The sequence below is a fragment of the Urtica dioica genome, chromosome 1, assembly GCF_054948205.1.
Source record: "Urtica dioica subsp. dioica isolate 48M chromosome 1, U.dioica_male_clone48M_v1_H2, whole genome shotgun sequence".
Lineage (NCBI taxonomy): Eukaryota > Viridiplantae > Streptophyta > Magnoliopsida > Rosales > Urticaceae > Urtica > Urtica dioica.
This window is the reverse complement of record NC_142756.1, coordinates 5,712,055-5,729,265: the sequence shown is the minus strand read 5'-3', so window position 1 is coordinate 5,729,265 and position 17,211 is coordinate 5,712,055. Positions and strand designations below refer to the sequence as shown.

Below are 17,211 nucleotides of genomic sequence, written 5' to 3'. Positions count from 1 at the left end.
CCAAGTATATTTCGTTTCGAATATTAATACGAAGCAGGGCAAGTATTTTACACTACTGCATAACCTTAATAATAATCATCACCATTACACATTTAAACAAACCAGCCAAACCAAATATGGATACAGACAATAAAATAATAATAGGGGTCGAGGTCGCGATCAAGAGCGAGCGGGTTTGTTATTCTTGGACCATCTTTTCCCGGGGGAAGCGGTGGCGGGAGCGGGAGCGGGAGCGGAAGAGGAAGGGGATCGTCCCTTGAGAGCGTCTTGGGCGATGACCTGTCCGACGCCCTCGGCGATGCCCTCGATGAGGCCGCCGATGAGGTTGGACATGACTTGGGAGGCGAGGCGGGCGGCGCCGTCGAGCACGCGGTTGGGCCTGGGGTCCTTGAAGCCGTTCTCGCGGAGGCCGTTGAGGGCGGGCTTGGCGCACACCGCGTGGACGTGGTAGTCGCAGAGCGTGCAGCGGTAGAGCCGTCCCGCCCTCTTCGTCCCGCACTCGGAGCAGGGGCCCTGGCTCGACGAGGAGGCCGCCTCGGGCTGCAGCAGCCTCAGAGGGTGGGGGTGGAGCTGGGGCAAGCGGATGTTGGGGGCCAAGGTGGCGCAGCACGGGTGTATCTGGAAGCTGCACGCGTTGCACCGGAACGAGTAACCTCTGCACGCCTTCGCGCACACCTCGCACTTCGACCCAGCCTTGCCTGTATTCCAACTAATTGATCAGCCTTTCGAGTTTTCATAAAATTAGTCAACTTACGTTGTCTATTTTTTTTTCTTTTTTTTAGACACTGTAATCGAAAGTTTTGATGATTTATATAAGCAATTTATCACTTAAAAAAAAAATAATCACATTGAGTATAAATTTTTTTTTTTTTTTTTTTTTCTCTTTTTAACTATACCACCCTATTCTTTAAGCGGTTAATTAATTTTGCGAAAAAAAAATCTAAGTAATAATTTAGCGTATTTGATTGCATATACTAATGATTTTGAAAATACTATAATTTGTATTCTAATCTTGATGATTCATTATGTTAAAATTTAATTATTTATTTTCGCCCGATCTCTTTTCTCATATTTTCTCACCGTTTCTAATGGATCTTAGTGTTGTACTTAGATTGTTCATTTTAGGATTCTCTAGATATATACTCATATGAAAATTAAAATTTTGTCATATAATCAACTTTTGTTTAATTTTAAGCAGATAACCACGATATTTTATTAACAAAGCCAAAAAGACATTAATACTAACAAACATTCGTTAATAATTGTAAATAACAATCAGACTCAAATGGCATAAATGAAATGCTATAAACGTTCAAACAATGATACATGACATAATGGTTATTTACTTAAAATTTACAAAAAATTATTTAGCAAATTTCCAAATTTTGGTGACTTAGTTACTCAATTAATCAATTGTTCATTTCATTTTATTGGGTATATGTGTATAAAGAAAATGAGACAAAATGACAACCTAGCTGATTGAAGAAATCAAATTTAAACTATTTTTTTTTTTATGTTTATTTTTATTTTTTTTATATATATAACATTCAAATTTAAATATTCAATCAACACACTCAACGTGATTAAATCTCTTAAATATATGAAACTTTAACTATATATATATATAGACTTATAGTGCTACTATTTTTTCTGCATTATTTCTCTAAAACGAGAGAGAGAGAGAGGCCTGGCTTAGAGAAGAGGATGAGCATGTGCTGGGAGTGGAGAGGGTGGTGGTTGATGGACGCCGGTGCGGCGGCGCAAAAGTGGTGCAGCTGATAATCGCAGTGCGGACACACAAACCTCTTCCCTGAGCCCATCTCTTTACAACCCGCGCAGCTGAACATGTCCGCCACGTGGAGCTCCACCAGTGGGTGCTTCGGGTGCCCCCAGTGCACCACCACCTCATCCCTACCCTTCCCCATCCCCTCAAACGTCCTGCTCTTCCTCAGAGCCATGCAGTTAGTAATGCAATCTAATTACTCACTCAGTTTTATCACCTTATATATCAACAAACATATATATATATATATATATATATAATATGTTTCATCAGTTTTTTTTTTTGGTTTCTTTTTTTCTTCATGCGAATCTTGCACTTGAAAATTATTATATTCCTTCGTCCCCAAACTTCAACACTTCTTTCCTTTTCACGATTCCCGTTACCACCCACTACGCTCTCCCAACAGATTAAAGCAATATATTCCGTCTCTGTGCAATATTTGCCTATATCTTTTATTGGACTTTCGAACACCACGTTATTTATTTATTTGGGATATCTTAATATACATCTATATATTCGATCGATTAGGTTGATGGCATTAAGTTGTATTGTCTGTAGAGATTTTTGAGCCCCCATGGCCCAGCCAGACTCAATCATTTAATTCACTCGTATTTTTGGTGCCCGACCATAAGAACTGTTTACGTCAATTATTATTTATGTTGCTTTGTGCGATTGCCAATCATTTTCTTCTCTGAGATATTCATTTTCGTTTTTCTCATACAAAAATTATTAATTAAATTTACAATTACATACGATATGATTACGCAGGTGAGGTGACAGACTGATGACATACTGTTTGGTAAGAAAAGCAGGCATATACTGTGAGTGTAAAAAAAAATAGAAGGAACAGTCGAAACAAATAAAAAAGTAAAAGTAAAAAAAGGGTGTCAATTTGGTAAATAAGAAGAGATCGAGACCCAAAGAGGAAATACAGCTGATAAAAAAGTTCAAGGTTAAGAGCTTTGAGCATATTATCCACTGGGGCCAGGTTTAGGCACATGCATGAGACAACTTGACAAGACATGCATTGATTTGAGCCTAACGCTTCAAGCACAGCACACATTAACAACTAATATTGTCTAGTTTTAAATAATTTTGATCTTCTTTATTTGATAAAAGTTGAAACCAAGCTGTTGAATTTCCATGGCTTGATTTCAGTTTCAAAAGAGCAAGGCATCTGTGTTTCGGTTTTCAAATTTGGGAAAGTGAAAATTTGGGGTAAAAAAATCTCATGCAATGCAACTATACGAGTTTTTATTCATGGTGATTTCATTGCTCCAATTACGAGTTTTAATTCCAGAAAAAAGAAAAGAAAATAAGAACTACAATCTTTAGTAGATCCTAACGTCAAAATTAATAAAAAGAATGATTAGTGATAGCCATATGCTCATGCTCCTTAAACCGATCGACTAATAAATTTCATTTTCGCTCCCTGAATTATAGTACCTGTAACAATTTTTATCTTACATTTTTTTATAGCCGTTTCACTCGAACTTTTTATTTGTTTTAAAACAACTCATCCGTCAAATGTTTAATAGAATTTAAGGGTAAAATCATATTTTCATTTTTTTTATCATTATTAATATTAAAAATAAATATTTAAACATATTTTTAAAAATAATTTGTAATATTAAAAATAAATATTTAACATAATTTACTCCCTCTTTATTTTTTTAAAACACAAATAGACGAACATTTTTTAAAGATAACTAAAAAAGAACAGAAAGAATGGGGTTACAATTTTTTTTTTCTTTGTATGTTCAAAAGAGAGAGAGGATGTTTTAAATTTTTATTAATCAATATATACATATATGTATATAATAATAGTATTTTGATGAAAAAAATGTATTAATAGCATATATTAAGTGTATATTGGTAAATTATATTTCAAACTCATTTATATGCTGAGACGTGTTTAACTCTTTAAAAAATATAGACGGAAGGAGTAAAGTTAATACATTTGTAAAATTCGACGGAAAATGATTGTAAGAAAAAAAAAGTAGGATAAAAATTATTACATGTGCTATAGTTCAGGGAGCAAAAATGAAATTTATCCTATATATTATCATTTGATCATATATTTTATATTATTATTCTGGAAAACAAAAATTGAGCAAGTCAAATGTTGACCAACCCAAATGTGGAGGCGTTTTTAGTTCTTGAGCACCCAGGCATTAACTTCGATTAGCTTGATACGTGGCTAGAAATTATTTATTAGATTATATGTTAAATTACTGTTAAAAAGTTGAAAACGTACGTGCCTTGCAATGTGGACCTATCAATGACAGGTTATTTATTTATTTATTTATTTTTAATATTTTTATTCCAATTTACATCGCTTAAACCAACAAACTAAATATCGTAGATTTCTTGCCTATTAAGGAATTTATTATCTCGGAAGTCAATAACTCATCCCATCGTTTTTATTCTTCTCAACTTTATGAGCTAAATTGAATTATTATTCCGGATTCCTTTTCCCTAAAGTTAATAACTCATCCAATCGTCTTTATTTAACCAAAGGAACCGCAATTTAGAACAGGGCACTGTAGTCAAATAGCCAAAATGAAACTATGAAATTTGTTTTTAGCTTATGTTTCATAATTTTTAGGGAAATAGCCAACAGACTTACGTGGCAATAATTAAGGTCTAATTTACCCTTATTTATTAACAAATTCGTCACTTTCTCTCTCCTATTTTTTTCCTACACTTTTTTTTACATAAAAACTTCAAAAAACCATATCTATCTCATATGAACTCGAAATTGAGTGATTCAAAATCCTACGGATTCGTGACGCCGAGATCTTAAAAAATAGATCCATTGTGTTTGATGAAAAATCATGTTTAATACCATAGATGTAGAAAAATCACATTACTACCTTAAATATGGAAATAACTGGAAATTTTTGAAATTATAAAAAAAAAAATAAATGGAAACGTAACTATGATGCATTAAACATAATTTTTCATCAAACACAATGGATCTATTTTTGAAGATCTCGACGCCACGAATTTGTAGGATCTGAAATCACTCAATTTCGAGTTCGTATGAGAAAGATACGAATTTTTGAAGTTTTGATGTAAAAAAAATTATTTGAAAAAAATAGGAGAGAGAAAATGACGAATTTGTTAATAAATAAGGGCAAATCAGACCTTAATTATTGCCACATAAGCTATTTGGCTATATCCCTAAAAATTGTCAAACATAGGCTAGATCCAAAATCACATGTTTAAAGTGGCCTAATTACTTACAAATCTCTTTGGAATATCATAGTATGCAGGGCTGAAATTGGATTGGTTCGATTTGGTTTCTTACATTTTTTATATCCGAATCCGAATATTCGGTTTTTAAAAATTCGGTCCAATTTAGTCTAAAACCGAAATTCGATTATCCGGTTTCTTAAATCCAATATCCGGTCCAATATCCATTTTTCAAAATTCGGTTATCCGATTCTTTAAATTTCGAATCCAGTTTAAACAAACCGGCTATCCAGTTTTTAAAATACATATCTAGTTCTAAAATTATTACAATAATTTAAATACGAGTACAAAATGAGTCATATAAAGCTCTAAAATAATAATTCATAGTCTAAAAAATAAAAAAATAAAAGTTAGGTAAAAAATTTGTGAAGTTTTTTTTTTTTTTTTTTTTCAAAATCATGGTCTAGGTGGTTGTCAAAGACCTATGTTTAATTATTTTTAATTTAATTTTTTAAATAAAAAATTCGGTTATATAACCGATATCCAAATTTGTCTAAAATCAAATTCGATATTTGGTCCAGTTTTTGAAACCAGATCGGTTATCCGAATCCGAGAGGCTGTTTGTCTTGGGTCGGGTCTCGGAGCACAACAACGAAGCTGGATAGTGGTCTTTGCGCCAGTGGTTGGCAGAAAAGACGGCGAGCGAGGTAGCGACGGTCAGATCTACGTCCTCGGCGTCAGGTCAGTGTGAAGAAGTTGGTGAGGTTGTGGTGTCTTGAGTCTGTGGAACATTCAGACGGTGAGACTGAGAGCGAGATGGGTGGGTGGCTCGTTGTCACGGTGGAGGCACGTTGAATCTGGTCAGAGAGAAATAGAGATAGAGAGAAAGAAGGACAGAGATAGAGACAGTGAGAGACATAGATTCATTACCGGTAGTCGGAGAAGGCTTGGCGGTGGTCTGAGATGGTCGGCGATGACTAGTCAGAAGCGTTGTGGTGGTCGGAGATCTGAGGAGCGTCGGAGGTTGTAGGTCTGTGAAGGTGATCAAAGGCGGAGTGAAGAGCTTCACGACGCAAGAAGATGGTCGAAGAGTAGTGCTCGAGTTCTCTAGTGGTTCGAAAGTGGTGCTCGGTGGAGAACAAACTAGGGTTTCAGACGTGATGGAGGCGGATACGATGTTGGTGGTGGTCAGAGAAAAGAAATAAAGAGAGAGACTCGGAGTGAAGTTCAATTAATTTTCAAAGAGAAAGAGATAAAGATGTTCAGATAATTTGTATTGAAAAATGAGGCAGAAAAGATGACTTTAAATAACGATGCCCTAATATTCGGAAAGTGAGCAACCGATGCGACTAGTCGCATACGTTGGATGGGAGGAATTAAATCCCGCTCCAAAGATATGGTAACTTTTGGATGCAACTTGTCGCATACGTTGCTCAAATATCCCATTTAAGTAACTGATTTTTTTTTAAAAGTTGGTGACCCCTTTGGATGCGACTAGTTGCTTCCATTGCTTTATTGGATGTGACTAGTCGCATCAGTGCTCGTCCGACGCCTATAACTCAGTTTGTCCTAGTGCATGTATGTGTACTTAAAGGTAATAAACAGCTAATATCTTTTAATATTTTGAGTAGTATTCGAGGTGACAACTTTCTATTTCATTGTGTCGATAAAACCAGTACAATTATGGGAAAATATCAAGAGTATCCATCATGTTTAATCGAAATGCGAGATTTATCCATTCGATTTCTAGAAATATCGGACATGTCCCTTCAGTTTACTATAAATGACATATACCTCCCCTAAAAAAATGTTATATTACAAATATCACCCTTTTCGTTTATTTTTTAGAAAAAAAAATAATTTGAACTCCCCAAAATACACTTAATTAATTTTTTTTTTATTTTCTATTCTATATACAAAAAAATTAAATTAAAAATTTCTTTATAAAAAGTTAATGATTTTTTTTATAAAGAGAGATTTTGATTTTTTTAATAAAATAGTAAATAAATGTTTATTCTATTAAGGGTATTTTGGAGAGTTCAAATTATTTTTTTTGTAAAAAATAAACGAAAATGGTGATATTTGTAATATAATATTTTTTAGGGGCGGTATATGTCATTTATATTAAACTGAAGAGATATGTCTGATATTTCTAGAAATTGAAGGGATAAATCTCACCTTTCGATTAAACACGAGGATACTCTTGATACTTTCCCTATAATTATTTCGTGATAATCCATCTAACTTGAACCATAAACTCAAAAGACGACCTAACAGAGGATGCTTTATTAACTTTTTTTCTTGAAATATTATTGTTTTCCATATATAACAAGTCCTTAGAGAAAAGACATGAGCTTATTGGTATTATTATTATGACCATGAGCACTTCCGATCTCCTTCCTTATTTCCATGTGAAACGTGTCTAGTAACTCCGGAGGCAAAGAAACCATAGCCAAAACCCCTTCAACACCTTCCTCATTCTTATGCCTTATGACCGAAGTCACCATACCCGGGACCACCCCGGTGCCAGCCCTAGGCGGGCCCGCGAAAACCGCCCCGCCCCAACCGAAGTCCAAACCCGCGAAGCTCAGCCTAGTCATGTCCGAGACCATAAACGCCCCGTCCAAGGAACAAAACCCTCTCCGCCCGTGGGCCTCGATGAAGTCCAGCACCGAGGCCCGATAATCACCCCTCGAGGCCTCGTCCTTCGCCCTCGAGATTAGGTCCACAACGTAGCTTAACGGTCTCTCCACAATCTCCATCGCCTTTGCAACGATGCACGGGAAAACCACGGCCACGCCGTAATAACCCGTAGGTAACGAGGGTTTGCACCTAAAGCGCGTGTCGATAGGGAACATAAATCTAACGATTGTTTCGGGTGGGGTCTTTAGGAACATGGTCCTTGTCCGGGCCCGCCACAAGCACGCGGCGACCACGTCGAAACTTGGGGCTCTTGAGCCGTCGATTTGGCTCTTAAGGAGCGATAGGTCGGCGTGCGAAAGAAAAACAGATGTCTGAGCAAATAGTTTGAAGTCCGATTCGGTGAAAGTTGTTTGGTGGTTTTGGGGAATGGTGTCGTATTCCCGGTGAGGGTAATAGATGTTTGGGTTAGTGCGAGGCTTGAGAAATTCTCTGCTCCAAGATGGTGACGTGGAGGGAGATGATTGGTTGGGGTTTCTGCAGAACTCGGAGGTGGTTTGCATGAACATGTACGCGCCAAAAATGTCGCATATGCAGTGATTGAATGTGTAAGCCAGGACGAAACCTCCACAAGTTAGCGTTGTTACCTGTCCATACATAATATACACTCATTTTCATCATCAAAACTAAATGTGAAAATAAAGAGAAATAGTACAATTTAATTATTTTAGACACAGATTTCACAAATAATTTTTAATTATTCAAAGTTACATGTTCGCAATGAATTTTTTTTTTTTTTTTTTTTTTTTTGCTTGAGTACTACTCCAATGATTGATAAATTTTTGTTATTTTTGTCAAAATTAAATAAAAAATAATTGTGTTTAAAATAAAATGCTTTGTGGCAGTTATTTATCTTGTATAATACGAAGCCATATTTTTTTATATAAATTATTAGCGACTAACATCTGCAAGATTTTACACCGCAATGAGTTTGCTACGATTAATGTTCCGGCATGACATATCTTTGAGCCCCTACAAGTTATGTGTTTCATTTTTTTAAGAAACTTTATCAAATACCCCAAATAAAATTATTACATAGTTATTTAAATATTAAGAATACAATCTATTTTACATCTTGTCTTAATTTGAGTTTTTTTTTTTTTAATTATTAGATGGTTATACTAAAATTTTAGCATAGAAAGTCTACAGTAGCAGCAGTATCCAATATTTTTTTTTGTTTTCATTTATTCAAACAAAATACAACGTGGAAATATACAAGTTGCCCAATGAGTATGATTTATTTATTTATTTATTTTAAAAAATTGAAAAATAAACATCGTCAACGGGTTCTTAATTCGGTCAAACCTGCAGACGAAGCAAGGGCGAGTCAGTAATGAAGTTGCTCCCCCAAACATCATCAACAAGAAGCTTTTCCCAGAGACGAAACCCCGGCCTCAGCCTGTCTTTTCTCTCTCGCCGGAGTTCGTCCAAGCTGACATCAGCAATGGCTTGTCTGAAGATCACTCCTTGGCCGTTGCACTCGACGACAAGCTTGCCCTTCTCGGCGCTCCTGAGCCGCCCCGCCACCGGGTAAAAGTACACCAACGCCTTCGATACGGCGTCTCTGATAATCTCGGCCGGGTCTTGCCCTTGCATGGCCTTGTTTGGTGGGTAGAAATGGACGAAGGGCATGTGGTTTCTGAGGCCGATTCGGTCGTCTATGTTTGACAAGTATAGAGTTTCATTTGGGGTTGATTTCTCTGGACAGATCGTCTCTTGGGGGCCGATTTGAAAATTGACGACGTTTTGAGATTCTGCCATTTTTGGTTCTCCCATGTGTTTTGGAGAGATTATTAGGTTTGTGGATTTTATTTTCTTTCTGTTATGAGGGTTATACTTTATACACACCAATCCCCATATGGATTTTTAATTTACTATTATTTTTTTATTTTTTATTTATCTTGAAGCAACGTCAGTCGCGTGAGAATCATATCTCATCAGATCATACATAATAATAAATATGTATATACACAACAACATTTTAGAAACTCAAGACTCAAGAGGCACGAGTCAGGCAGTCGCAAAATTACTGTTTAAACCCTGTCATGCAACAGTTCAGGAAAATTCTTCCAAATTCCCGTCGACATCTTGCAATTAAATCAAACAAATTTAATGATTAGAGTAATAGATGTGTGCTAAATTGAAAAAAATTTAATATAAGAAAATTGTGGATGACAATTTTCATTGGCGTTACAATGATGAAAGAAAGATAGCATTCCTGCAGTTTGTTTCTTCCCAGGCGTGGTTTTCCTTGTCGTGCGTTTGTCTTTGCTCCACTATATATACATCAAATTTTGTGTGTGAGTTACTCTTAATACATGACATTGTAAAATGTGATATTAATTCACCTTGTACTCATCATATTCAAATAAACTAATCTGTTTCTTCCACTTTTTACCCGAGAATATGGTCTCTAGGATCTTATTTTCGCTCGTTGAAAACACGATAGGCTAGACTGGTTGTAGAGTATCGTATCTCAATAAAATTTCCTTCATCACTCTTGGGGTTTCACTTCTGCATGTAGTCTTGATAACTTAAGATGTAGCATACATATGACAATATATATTTCAAATTTGACTTTCTTCCTTTTAGTAGTTTATAAAGTATCACATGAGGACCTCCACTAACCGTTACATATTGTTGATACATTGATCGGCTAAGTTTGTAGTTTCAAAAAGTTGCTCCGCGATATCTTATACATCATGTTCTTAACATCGACGTAGAAAAATATGTTGGCCTATATGATAGATCACCCCCGATTCGATTAAGTGAGTATTTTGCACTAAGTTCTATTTTGATTTTGATTTGCATCCAATTTTATCTTCCCATAAAAGAAACATTCTGCCCATAGGAATCTGGTTACACAATTTTAAGTTTTCGAGAGGTTGTAAGCAAAAAATTGTTTCTCTGTACGAGTGCAATTTACTCTGTCTATGTTTCATCTCCGCTTATTTGCAAGTGACAAAGTAGGGTTTGTGTTTTGTGATATTGTAATGATAATGTGCAATTATAAACATTGATCAAACAATTGATGAGTGTAAGTGAGGGGATCTTAAATTAGGGGGAGTCTGGGTTGAAATTTACGAGAGTCTTAAGAAAATAGCATCGAAAGATTGATCATCAGCTTAGACCGTTGTGTACTACTCCTCTCATTTACTATTGAGTTTTTTTTCCACCGCAGTATCATCCCTCGACGAAGGCATAGTTGGCCAAACAAGAATATCAATATCGGGTCTTATTTACTTTCTTGTTTTTACCTTTGTGCATCTAATTGATAGAATCTATATCATTATTTAACTTTTTAGTAGCATCATAAGTGACACCACAAGACAGTAGATACATACTTTCACACATTAATAATGTAGCAAGTCGTGTTGACAATTTTAGTCTAGAACTTTAGAGGAATCTTATTTGCATGACATTACTTGCGCCATATCTTTCGAATGCTTCTATTCTTCCTCTCAACTATGCCATTAAGTTGCAGAGTAGTTGGAGCTTAGAAAATGTGATTTATGCTTTGTTAATTGCAGAAATCAGCGGATGAAGCACTCTTAGAGCATCTTTAATGGTACATTAGCTTAATTTGTCAAATCAATTTTTTAAGGTATAATTTTTTTAAGCAACATTGTTCTTTAGTGGTAAGCCAATCTCCATCTTATTGCTTAAACATTAACCATATTTTTTTTTACATTTTATTGCATTCTCATTGGTTGAAAAATAAGTGGGACCTATTAGCTTAGTTTAGAGTCAATTTGCTTAATAGAGCTAATTTGCTCTATCAAGCAAATAGCTAAAATGTGCAACAATGGTTAAGCTAATAGCTTAAACTTTTCAAACTTGCTAGCAAGTCCCTCTTTTTGCACCATTAAAGATGCTCTTAAGCTCTCTTCCACATCATCACTTCGAATTTTCATAATCCAACCAATTTATTCACCCATTTCATTCCTGGGAGGATCATAGAAACTTTCGAACACAGTTATAAAAAATATTTTTCACAAATAAAATCCACCTAGGAGAATTGGGAGAAGTTGTCAACATGTACCAAAATAGACTTCTTATTACCGATGTTTTCAGCTTACACAGGACCCACCAAGTCCGAATCGAAAAGGTTCTAGGGGATTAGGGTGATTCAATTTATACTTAGAAGATTTAGTCTACTTTCAGATTCAACAATCGCCACCCACCGTATTGATATGAGATTATTCCTAAACTATGATCTCCTCAATACTTTTAGACCAAAATCTAATATGTCAAAATTAATCCAAAAGTATGATTTTATTATATTTGTTGGTACAAAACTACCCCCAATGAAATATCTTTTTGTTTTTCTTTTATATATTGTCTGCCTAGTTTATTTACATGGTCGTCAATAATCTATCTGATTTATTGACATTGTTGACATTATGATTTTTTTTTGGAAACTTCGAAAATTTGGATGGGGATTCAAAATTCCAAGCAAACCAAACGAAAATCAACAACTACACATCTGAAATCAGTCTAGTTTCGAGTCTCTCTCCATTTACCAGCGAAGATTTAGGTTTTTTGGTCATGGATTTAACTTTAGGGTTTGTGTTTGGGTTTTGGTGTTTTTTTTTGTCATTTTTGGTGGAGAAGATAATAAAATAAAGAAGAAGAAGAAGAAGAAGAAGAAAAAAAAGAAGAACATAAATCTTGACGGAGAAGAAGAGGAATTGGTGTGGAGGCGAAGAGAGAGAGAGAGAGAGAGAGAGAGAGAGAGAGAGAGAGAGAGAGAGAGAGAGAGAGAGAGAGAGAGAGAGAGAGAAGAGAGAGAGAGATAGCGATTTATGTCCATATCAACGTAATTCACGATTCCACTCCTCCAAAATCTCGCATATACCTAATGTTTTGGAAAATCTAAGAAAAAAAAATTGATTTGAAAAATATGGAAATTCGTTTGAAGATTTATTGACACTTTATCTTTTTACTGACATATGTGTCAATGAATTTTCAAACGGTTATGGAAAATTCTTTGAAGATTTATTGACATCGTTGTCAATAAATTTTCTGGATGTCAAAATTTTTTTAACAGACCAAATTATTTGAAGATTTATTGACATCCAAAAAATTTATTGACAACGATGTCAAATAACTTTTCAGAATCGTTTGAAGATTTATTGACATTCATGTCAATAAAAAGACAATATGTTTATAAATCTTCAAACGAATTTCCAAATTTTTCAAACCACTTTTTTTTTCCTTTATTTTATAAGTTCACACTAGTTTTGTTTTTGTGACCATTATAAGTAGATAACAAAAGTAAATACAAAAGAAAATAAAAGATTATTTCATTAAGGATATTATTGTTCCAACACATATATAAAAAAGTCATACTTTTAAATTGATTTTGACTTATTGGATTTTGATCGTACAGTATTGAGTATGTCATAGTTTAAAAATAATCTCTATTGATATATCACCTTTCATATAAATTAACACGAATGACTCCATTTGAAACCGCTCTTCAATTGCTTAAATTTAGATGCTGCATTCTTATATGTCTTAGGTTTATCTCATCAGATCTAGACAACAACAAATTATTCCATCAAACTCCAAAAGATAATAGTTTTCAAAATATCGGTTTACTTGTACATGTGTGTAACGTAAGGTAATAAACGGCTAGTCTTAATCCATATTTTGAATAGCGAGATGATCATTGGACAACTTTATAAATTATTATGTTTATAAAACCAGTACAATTATTTTGTGATGGTCCATAACTTGAACTGAGGTTGTATAAACTCAACAGACAACCATACAACATTCCACGAGTACGACTTATTAATTTTTATAAACGCATTCGTGGTTTTCCATATAACAAAGCCTTAGAGCATAGAAATAAACTTCTTATTATTATGACCATGACCAATCTCCTTCCTTACCTCCATGTGAAACGTGTCTAGTAACTCCGGAGGCAAAGAAACCATAGCCAAAACCCCTTCAACACCTTTCTCATTCTTATGCCTTATGACCGAAGTCACCATACCCGGGACTACACCGGTACCAGCCCTAGCCGGGCCCGCGAAAACCGCCCCGCCCCAACCAAAGTCCAAACTCGCGAAGCTCAGCCGAGTCATGTCCGAGATCACAAACGCCCCGCCTGAGGAACAAAACCCTCTCCGCCCATGGGCCTCGATGAAGTCCAGCACCGAGGCCCGGTACTCGTCCACAGAGGCCTCGTCCTTCGCGCCCGAGATAAGGTCCACCACGTAGCCCAACGGCCTCTCCATGATCTCTGTCGCCTTTGCAACGATGCATGGGAAAACCACCGCCGCACCGTAGTAGCCCCTTGGCAATGAGGGTTGGCACCTATCATTAAAGGCTAGTACTCAAAACTAACAAAAAAATGATTCGGTGCTACACTAACACTGTTGGTAGTATTACAAAATTGTTTTTGTTTAAAATAAAAAATAATACTAGTTAATATCTAAGATTCAAATTATACCGCAACCGATCAAATACCGGTAGTCCAATTTTATTGAGATACCGGTACTCGACAGAGATATCGACGGAGATTTTATAGTTATTCGAAATACCGCTACCGACTTACCGATAATAAATTTACTGAGATATAACCAAATACCGACCGATATATCAAGGGATATTTTATAAAATATATAATAAAAAATAATTATATATATATATCAAAATAATTATATATATATATATCAAAATAATTATATATATCGTAGCTTACCGGAAATCGTAGCTCCCTCGTAACTTGACATTAGTTTGGGACAGTTTCATTGGTATTTCTCAAAGAAATGAGAATTAGTGTTGAAAAATGTCAATTTTTGAAGAAACAAATTGGCATCGGCAATCGATTTTCTACTGATTTTTAGTTTTTGAGACACCTAATTTTCTTAAACACTTAACGAGGTTTTCTGCTATATCTCATATACTTATCACAAAATTTTATAAAACCATAAAATATATTATAGATTACCGTACCGAGAATCTGAAAAAAAAAAAACTAGATCTCGCCTAGATATAGCTAAATACTTGCTAGATTTGAAATTAGTAATTTGTGAATTGCCAACATAATTAAGGGCTATCAATAAACCATATTGGAGAAGAAACCACTACAGCTACATAAAATAGTTACAAAATCGATAGCATTAGTAATTAGTGTATAGTATTAATTACAAAAGTCAGACTAACGGTTAATAAAAGCAGACATGTTTAACCGGTCAATTAGGTCCATATTTACCTAAAGCGCGTGTCGATAGGGAAGAGAAACCTGACGGCTGTTTCGGGCCGGGCCTTCGGGAACAAGGTCCGGGTCCGGGCCCGCCACAGGCACGCCGCGACCACGTCGAAGGTCGGGGCTTTTGAGCCGTCGACCCGGCTCTGGCTCTTGAGGAGCGATATGTCGGCCGGCGAAAGGAAAACGGATGTCTGAGCGAAGAGTTTGAAGTCGGACTCATTGAAAATGGTTTTGTGGGTTTGTGGATTATTGGTGTCGTCGTATTCCGGGTGAGGGTAAGAGATGGTTGGAATGGAGCGAGGCTTGAGAATCTCTCTGCCCCAAGATGGTGACGTGGAGGGAGATGATTGGTTGGGGTTTCTGCAGAACTCGGAGGTGGTTTGCATGAACATGTACGCGCCAAAAGCGTCGCATATGCAGTGGTTGAATGTGTAAGCCAAGACGAAGCCTCCGCAAGATAGTGTTGTTACCTGTCCGCATACATAATATACACTCATTTTCATCATCAAAACTAAATGTGAAAATAAAGAGAAATAGTGCAATTCAATTATTTTAGACACAGATTTCACAAAATAATTTTTAATTATTCAAAGTTACATGTTCGCAATGATTTTTTTTTTTTTTTTTGAGTATCCAATGATTGAGAAATTTTTTGTTAGTTTTGTCAAAATTAAATGAAAAATAATTGTGTTTAAAATAAAATGCTTTGTGGCAGTTATTTGTCTTGTATAATATGAAGCCATGTTTTTTTTTTTTAATTATAAATTATTAGCGACTATATATCTACAAGATATTACACCACAATGGAGTTTGCTACGATTAATGTTCCGGCATGACTATGTGGTTACATTTTTTTAAGAAACTATAACAAATACCCTCAATTAAAATTATTGCATAGTTATTTAAATCTTAAGAATACAATCTATTTTACATTTTTTTCTTAATTTGAGTTGTTTTTTTAATTATTAGAGGGTTATACTAAAATTTTAGCTTAAGAGAGTCTAAAGTAGCAGCAGTATCCAATTTTTTTTTTTCTTTTTGGTTATTTTAATTTTTTCAACCAAAATACAACGTGGAAATATACATGTTGCCCAATGAGTATGATTTACTCCTTTTTTTTTTGTTTTGTTTTGTTCTAAAAAATTGAAAAGTAAACATGGTCAACGGGTTCTTAATTAAGTCAAACCTGCAGACGAAGCAAGGGCGAGTCAGTAATGAAGTTGCTCCCCCAAACATCATCAACAAGAAGCTTTTCCCAGAGACGAAACCCCGGCCTCAGCCCGTCTTTTCGCTCTCGCCGGAGTTCGTCCAAGCTGACATCAGCCGTGGCTTGTCTGAAGATAACTCCTTGGCCGTTGCACTCGACGACAAGCTTGCCCTTCTCGGCGCTCCTGAGCCGCCCTGCCACCGGGTAAAAGTACACCAACGCCTTCGATACTGCGTCTCTGATAAGCTCGGCCGGGTCTTTGCCTTGCTTGGCCTTTTTTGGCGGGAAGAAATGGACGAAGGGTATGTGGTTTCTGAGGCCGCTTTGGTCGTCGATGTTGGATAAGTATAGGGTTTCTTTTGGAGTTGGTTTCACCGGACGGATTATCTCTTGGGGGTGGATTTGAATGTTGATGCTTTTTGATGATTTGGTCATTTTTGTGTGTGCTGAGAAATTATGTTTGTAGGCTTTTTTTTTGTGATGTACACGCTGTGGTTTACAAGATTATTATACATTTATATATACATGTCCCCATATGCATTTTTTTTTATATTTTTATTATTTGTTTTACACTATTTCTCGTCATTTAGTGAGTAAAGCTATTTGGCACGATTAACGACTCAAAACGATCTACTCACGTGTTGATACGTGGCAGTTCGTTGCCACGTGTCAACACCTGAGTGGATCGTTTTGAGTCGTTAATCGTGCCAAAAATCAATTCTGTTTTAGTTAAATGGTCGCATCTTATCTCGAACTCCTAAGATAAAGTATGCAAGTCTCATAAACTATCAAAGAACAAATCGTAGAGTCTCGTATATTGTAACTTAGAAGTCCACAACGACCATTACTATAATAAAGATGTTTTCAGGCACGGAAAAAATAGACGCGACTTCTCGCGTCTAACCCTCTCCTTCTCTCTGCACCACTGCCCCTCCTTGCTGTCGGCTCAATACCAAAAGTATGTTTAATAAATGGAATGATTTTTACCATTATTCGTTAGTCATTTTTTTCCACTTATACGACAACATACATGTCATGAAAATTGCATTTAATGATAAGTATGTCATAAAAAAATCAGATTTAATGATAACTTACAGT

The 17,211-nt window shown here is 35.7% G+C and overlaps 1 protein-coding gene and 2 pseudogenes across 1 annotated transcript; all 3 read right to left on the bottom strand.

Moving 5' to 3' along the window:
• Positions 1 to 4: 4 nt before the first annotated feature.
• LOC149406730 (protein VACUOLELESS GAMETOPHYTES-like) lies at positions 5 to 2,294 on the bottom strand. The gene is made up of 2 exons (XM_089608451.1): positions 1,688 to 2,294; positions 5 to 698 (listed from the first exon to the last, which is right to left on the bottom strand). The coding sequence occupies exons 1-2, from the start codon at positions 1,956 to 1,958 to the stop codon at positions 160 to 162; spliced, it is 810 nt and encodes a 269-aa protein (XP_089464577.1). The 5' UTR covers positions 1,959 to 2,294; the 3' UTR covers positions 5 to 159.
• Positions 2,295 to 7,317: 5,023 nt separating this feature from the next.
• Positions 7,318 to 9,442, bottom strand: LOC149406729 (benzyl alcohol O-benzoyltransferase pseudogene; annotated as a pseudogene).
• Positions 9,443 to 13,524: 4,082 nt separating this feature from the next.
• Positions 13,525 to 16,548, bottom strand: LOC149406728 (benzyl alcohol O-benzoyltransferase pseudogene; annotated as a pseudogene).
• Positions 16,549 to 17,211: the final 663 nt, after the last annotated feature.

Coding starts and splice junctions, on each gene's coding strand:
- LOC149406730 (XM_089608451.1), bottom strand. CDS start 1,958: ATGGCTCTGAGGAAGAGCAGGACGTTTGAGGGGATGGGGAAGGGTAGG. Junction 699..1,687: donor CATCCTCTTCTCTAAGCCAG/GCCTCTCTCTCT, acceptor GTTGGAATACAG/GCAAGGCTGGGTCGAAGTGC.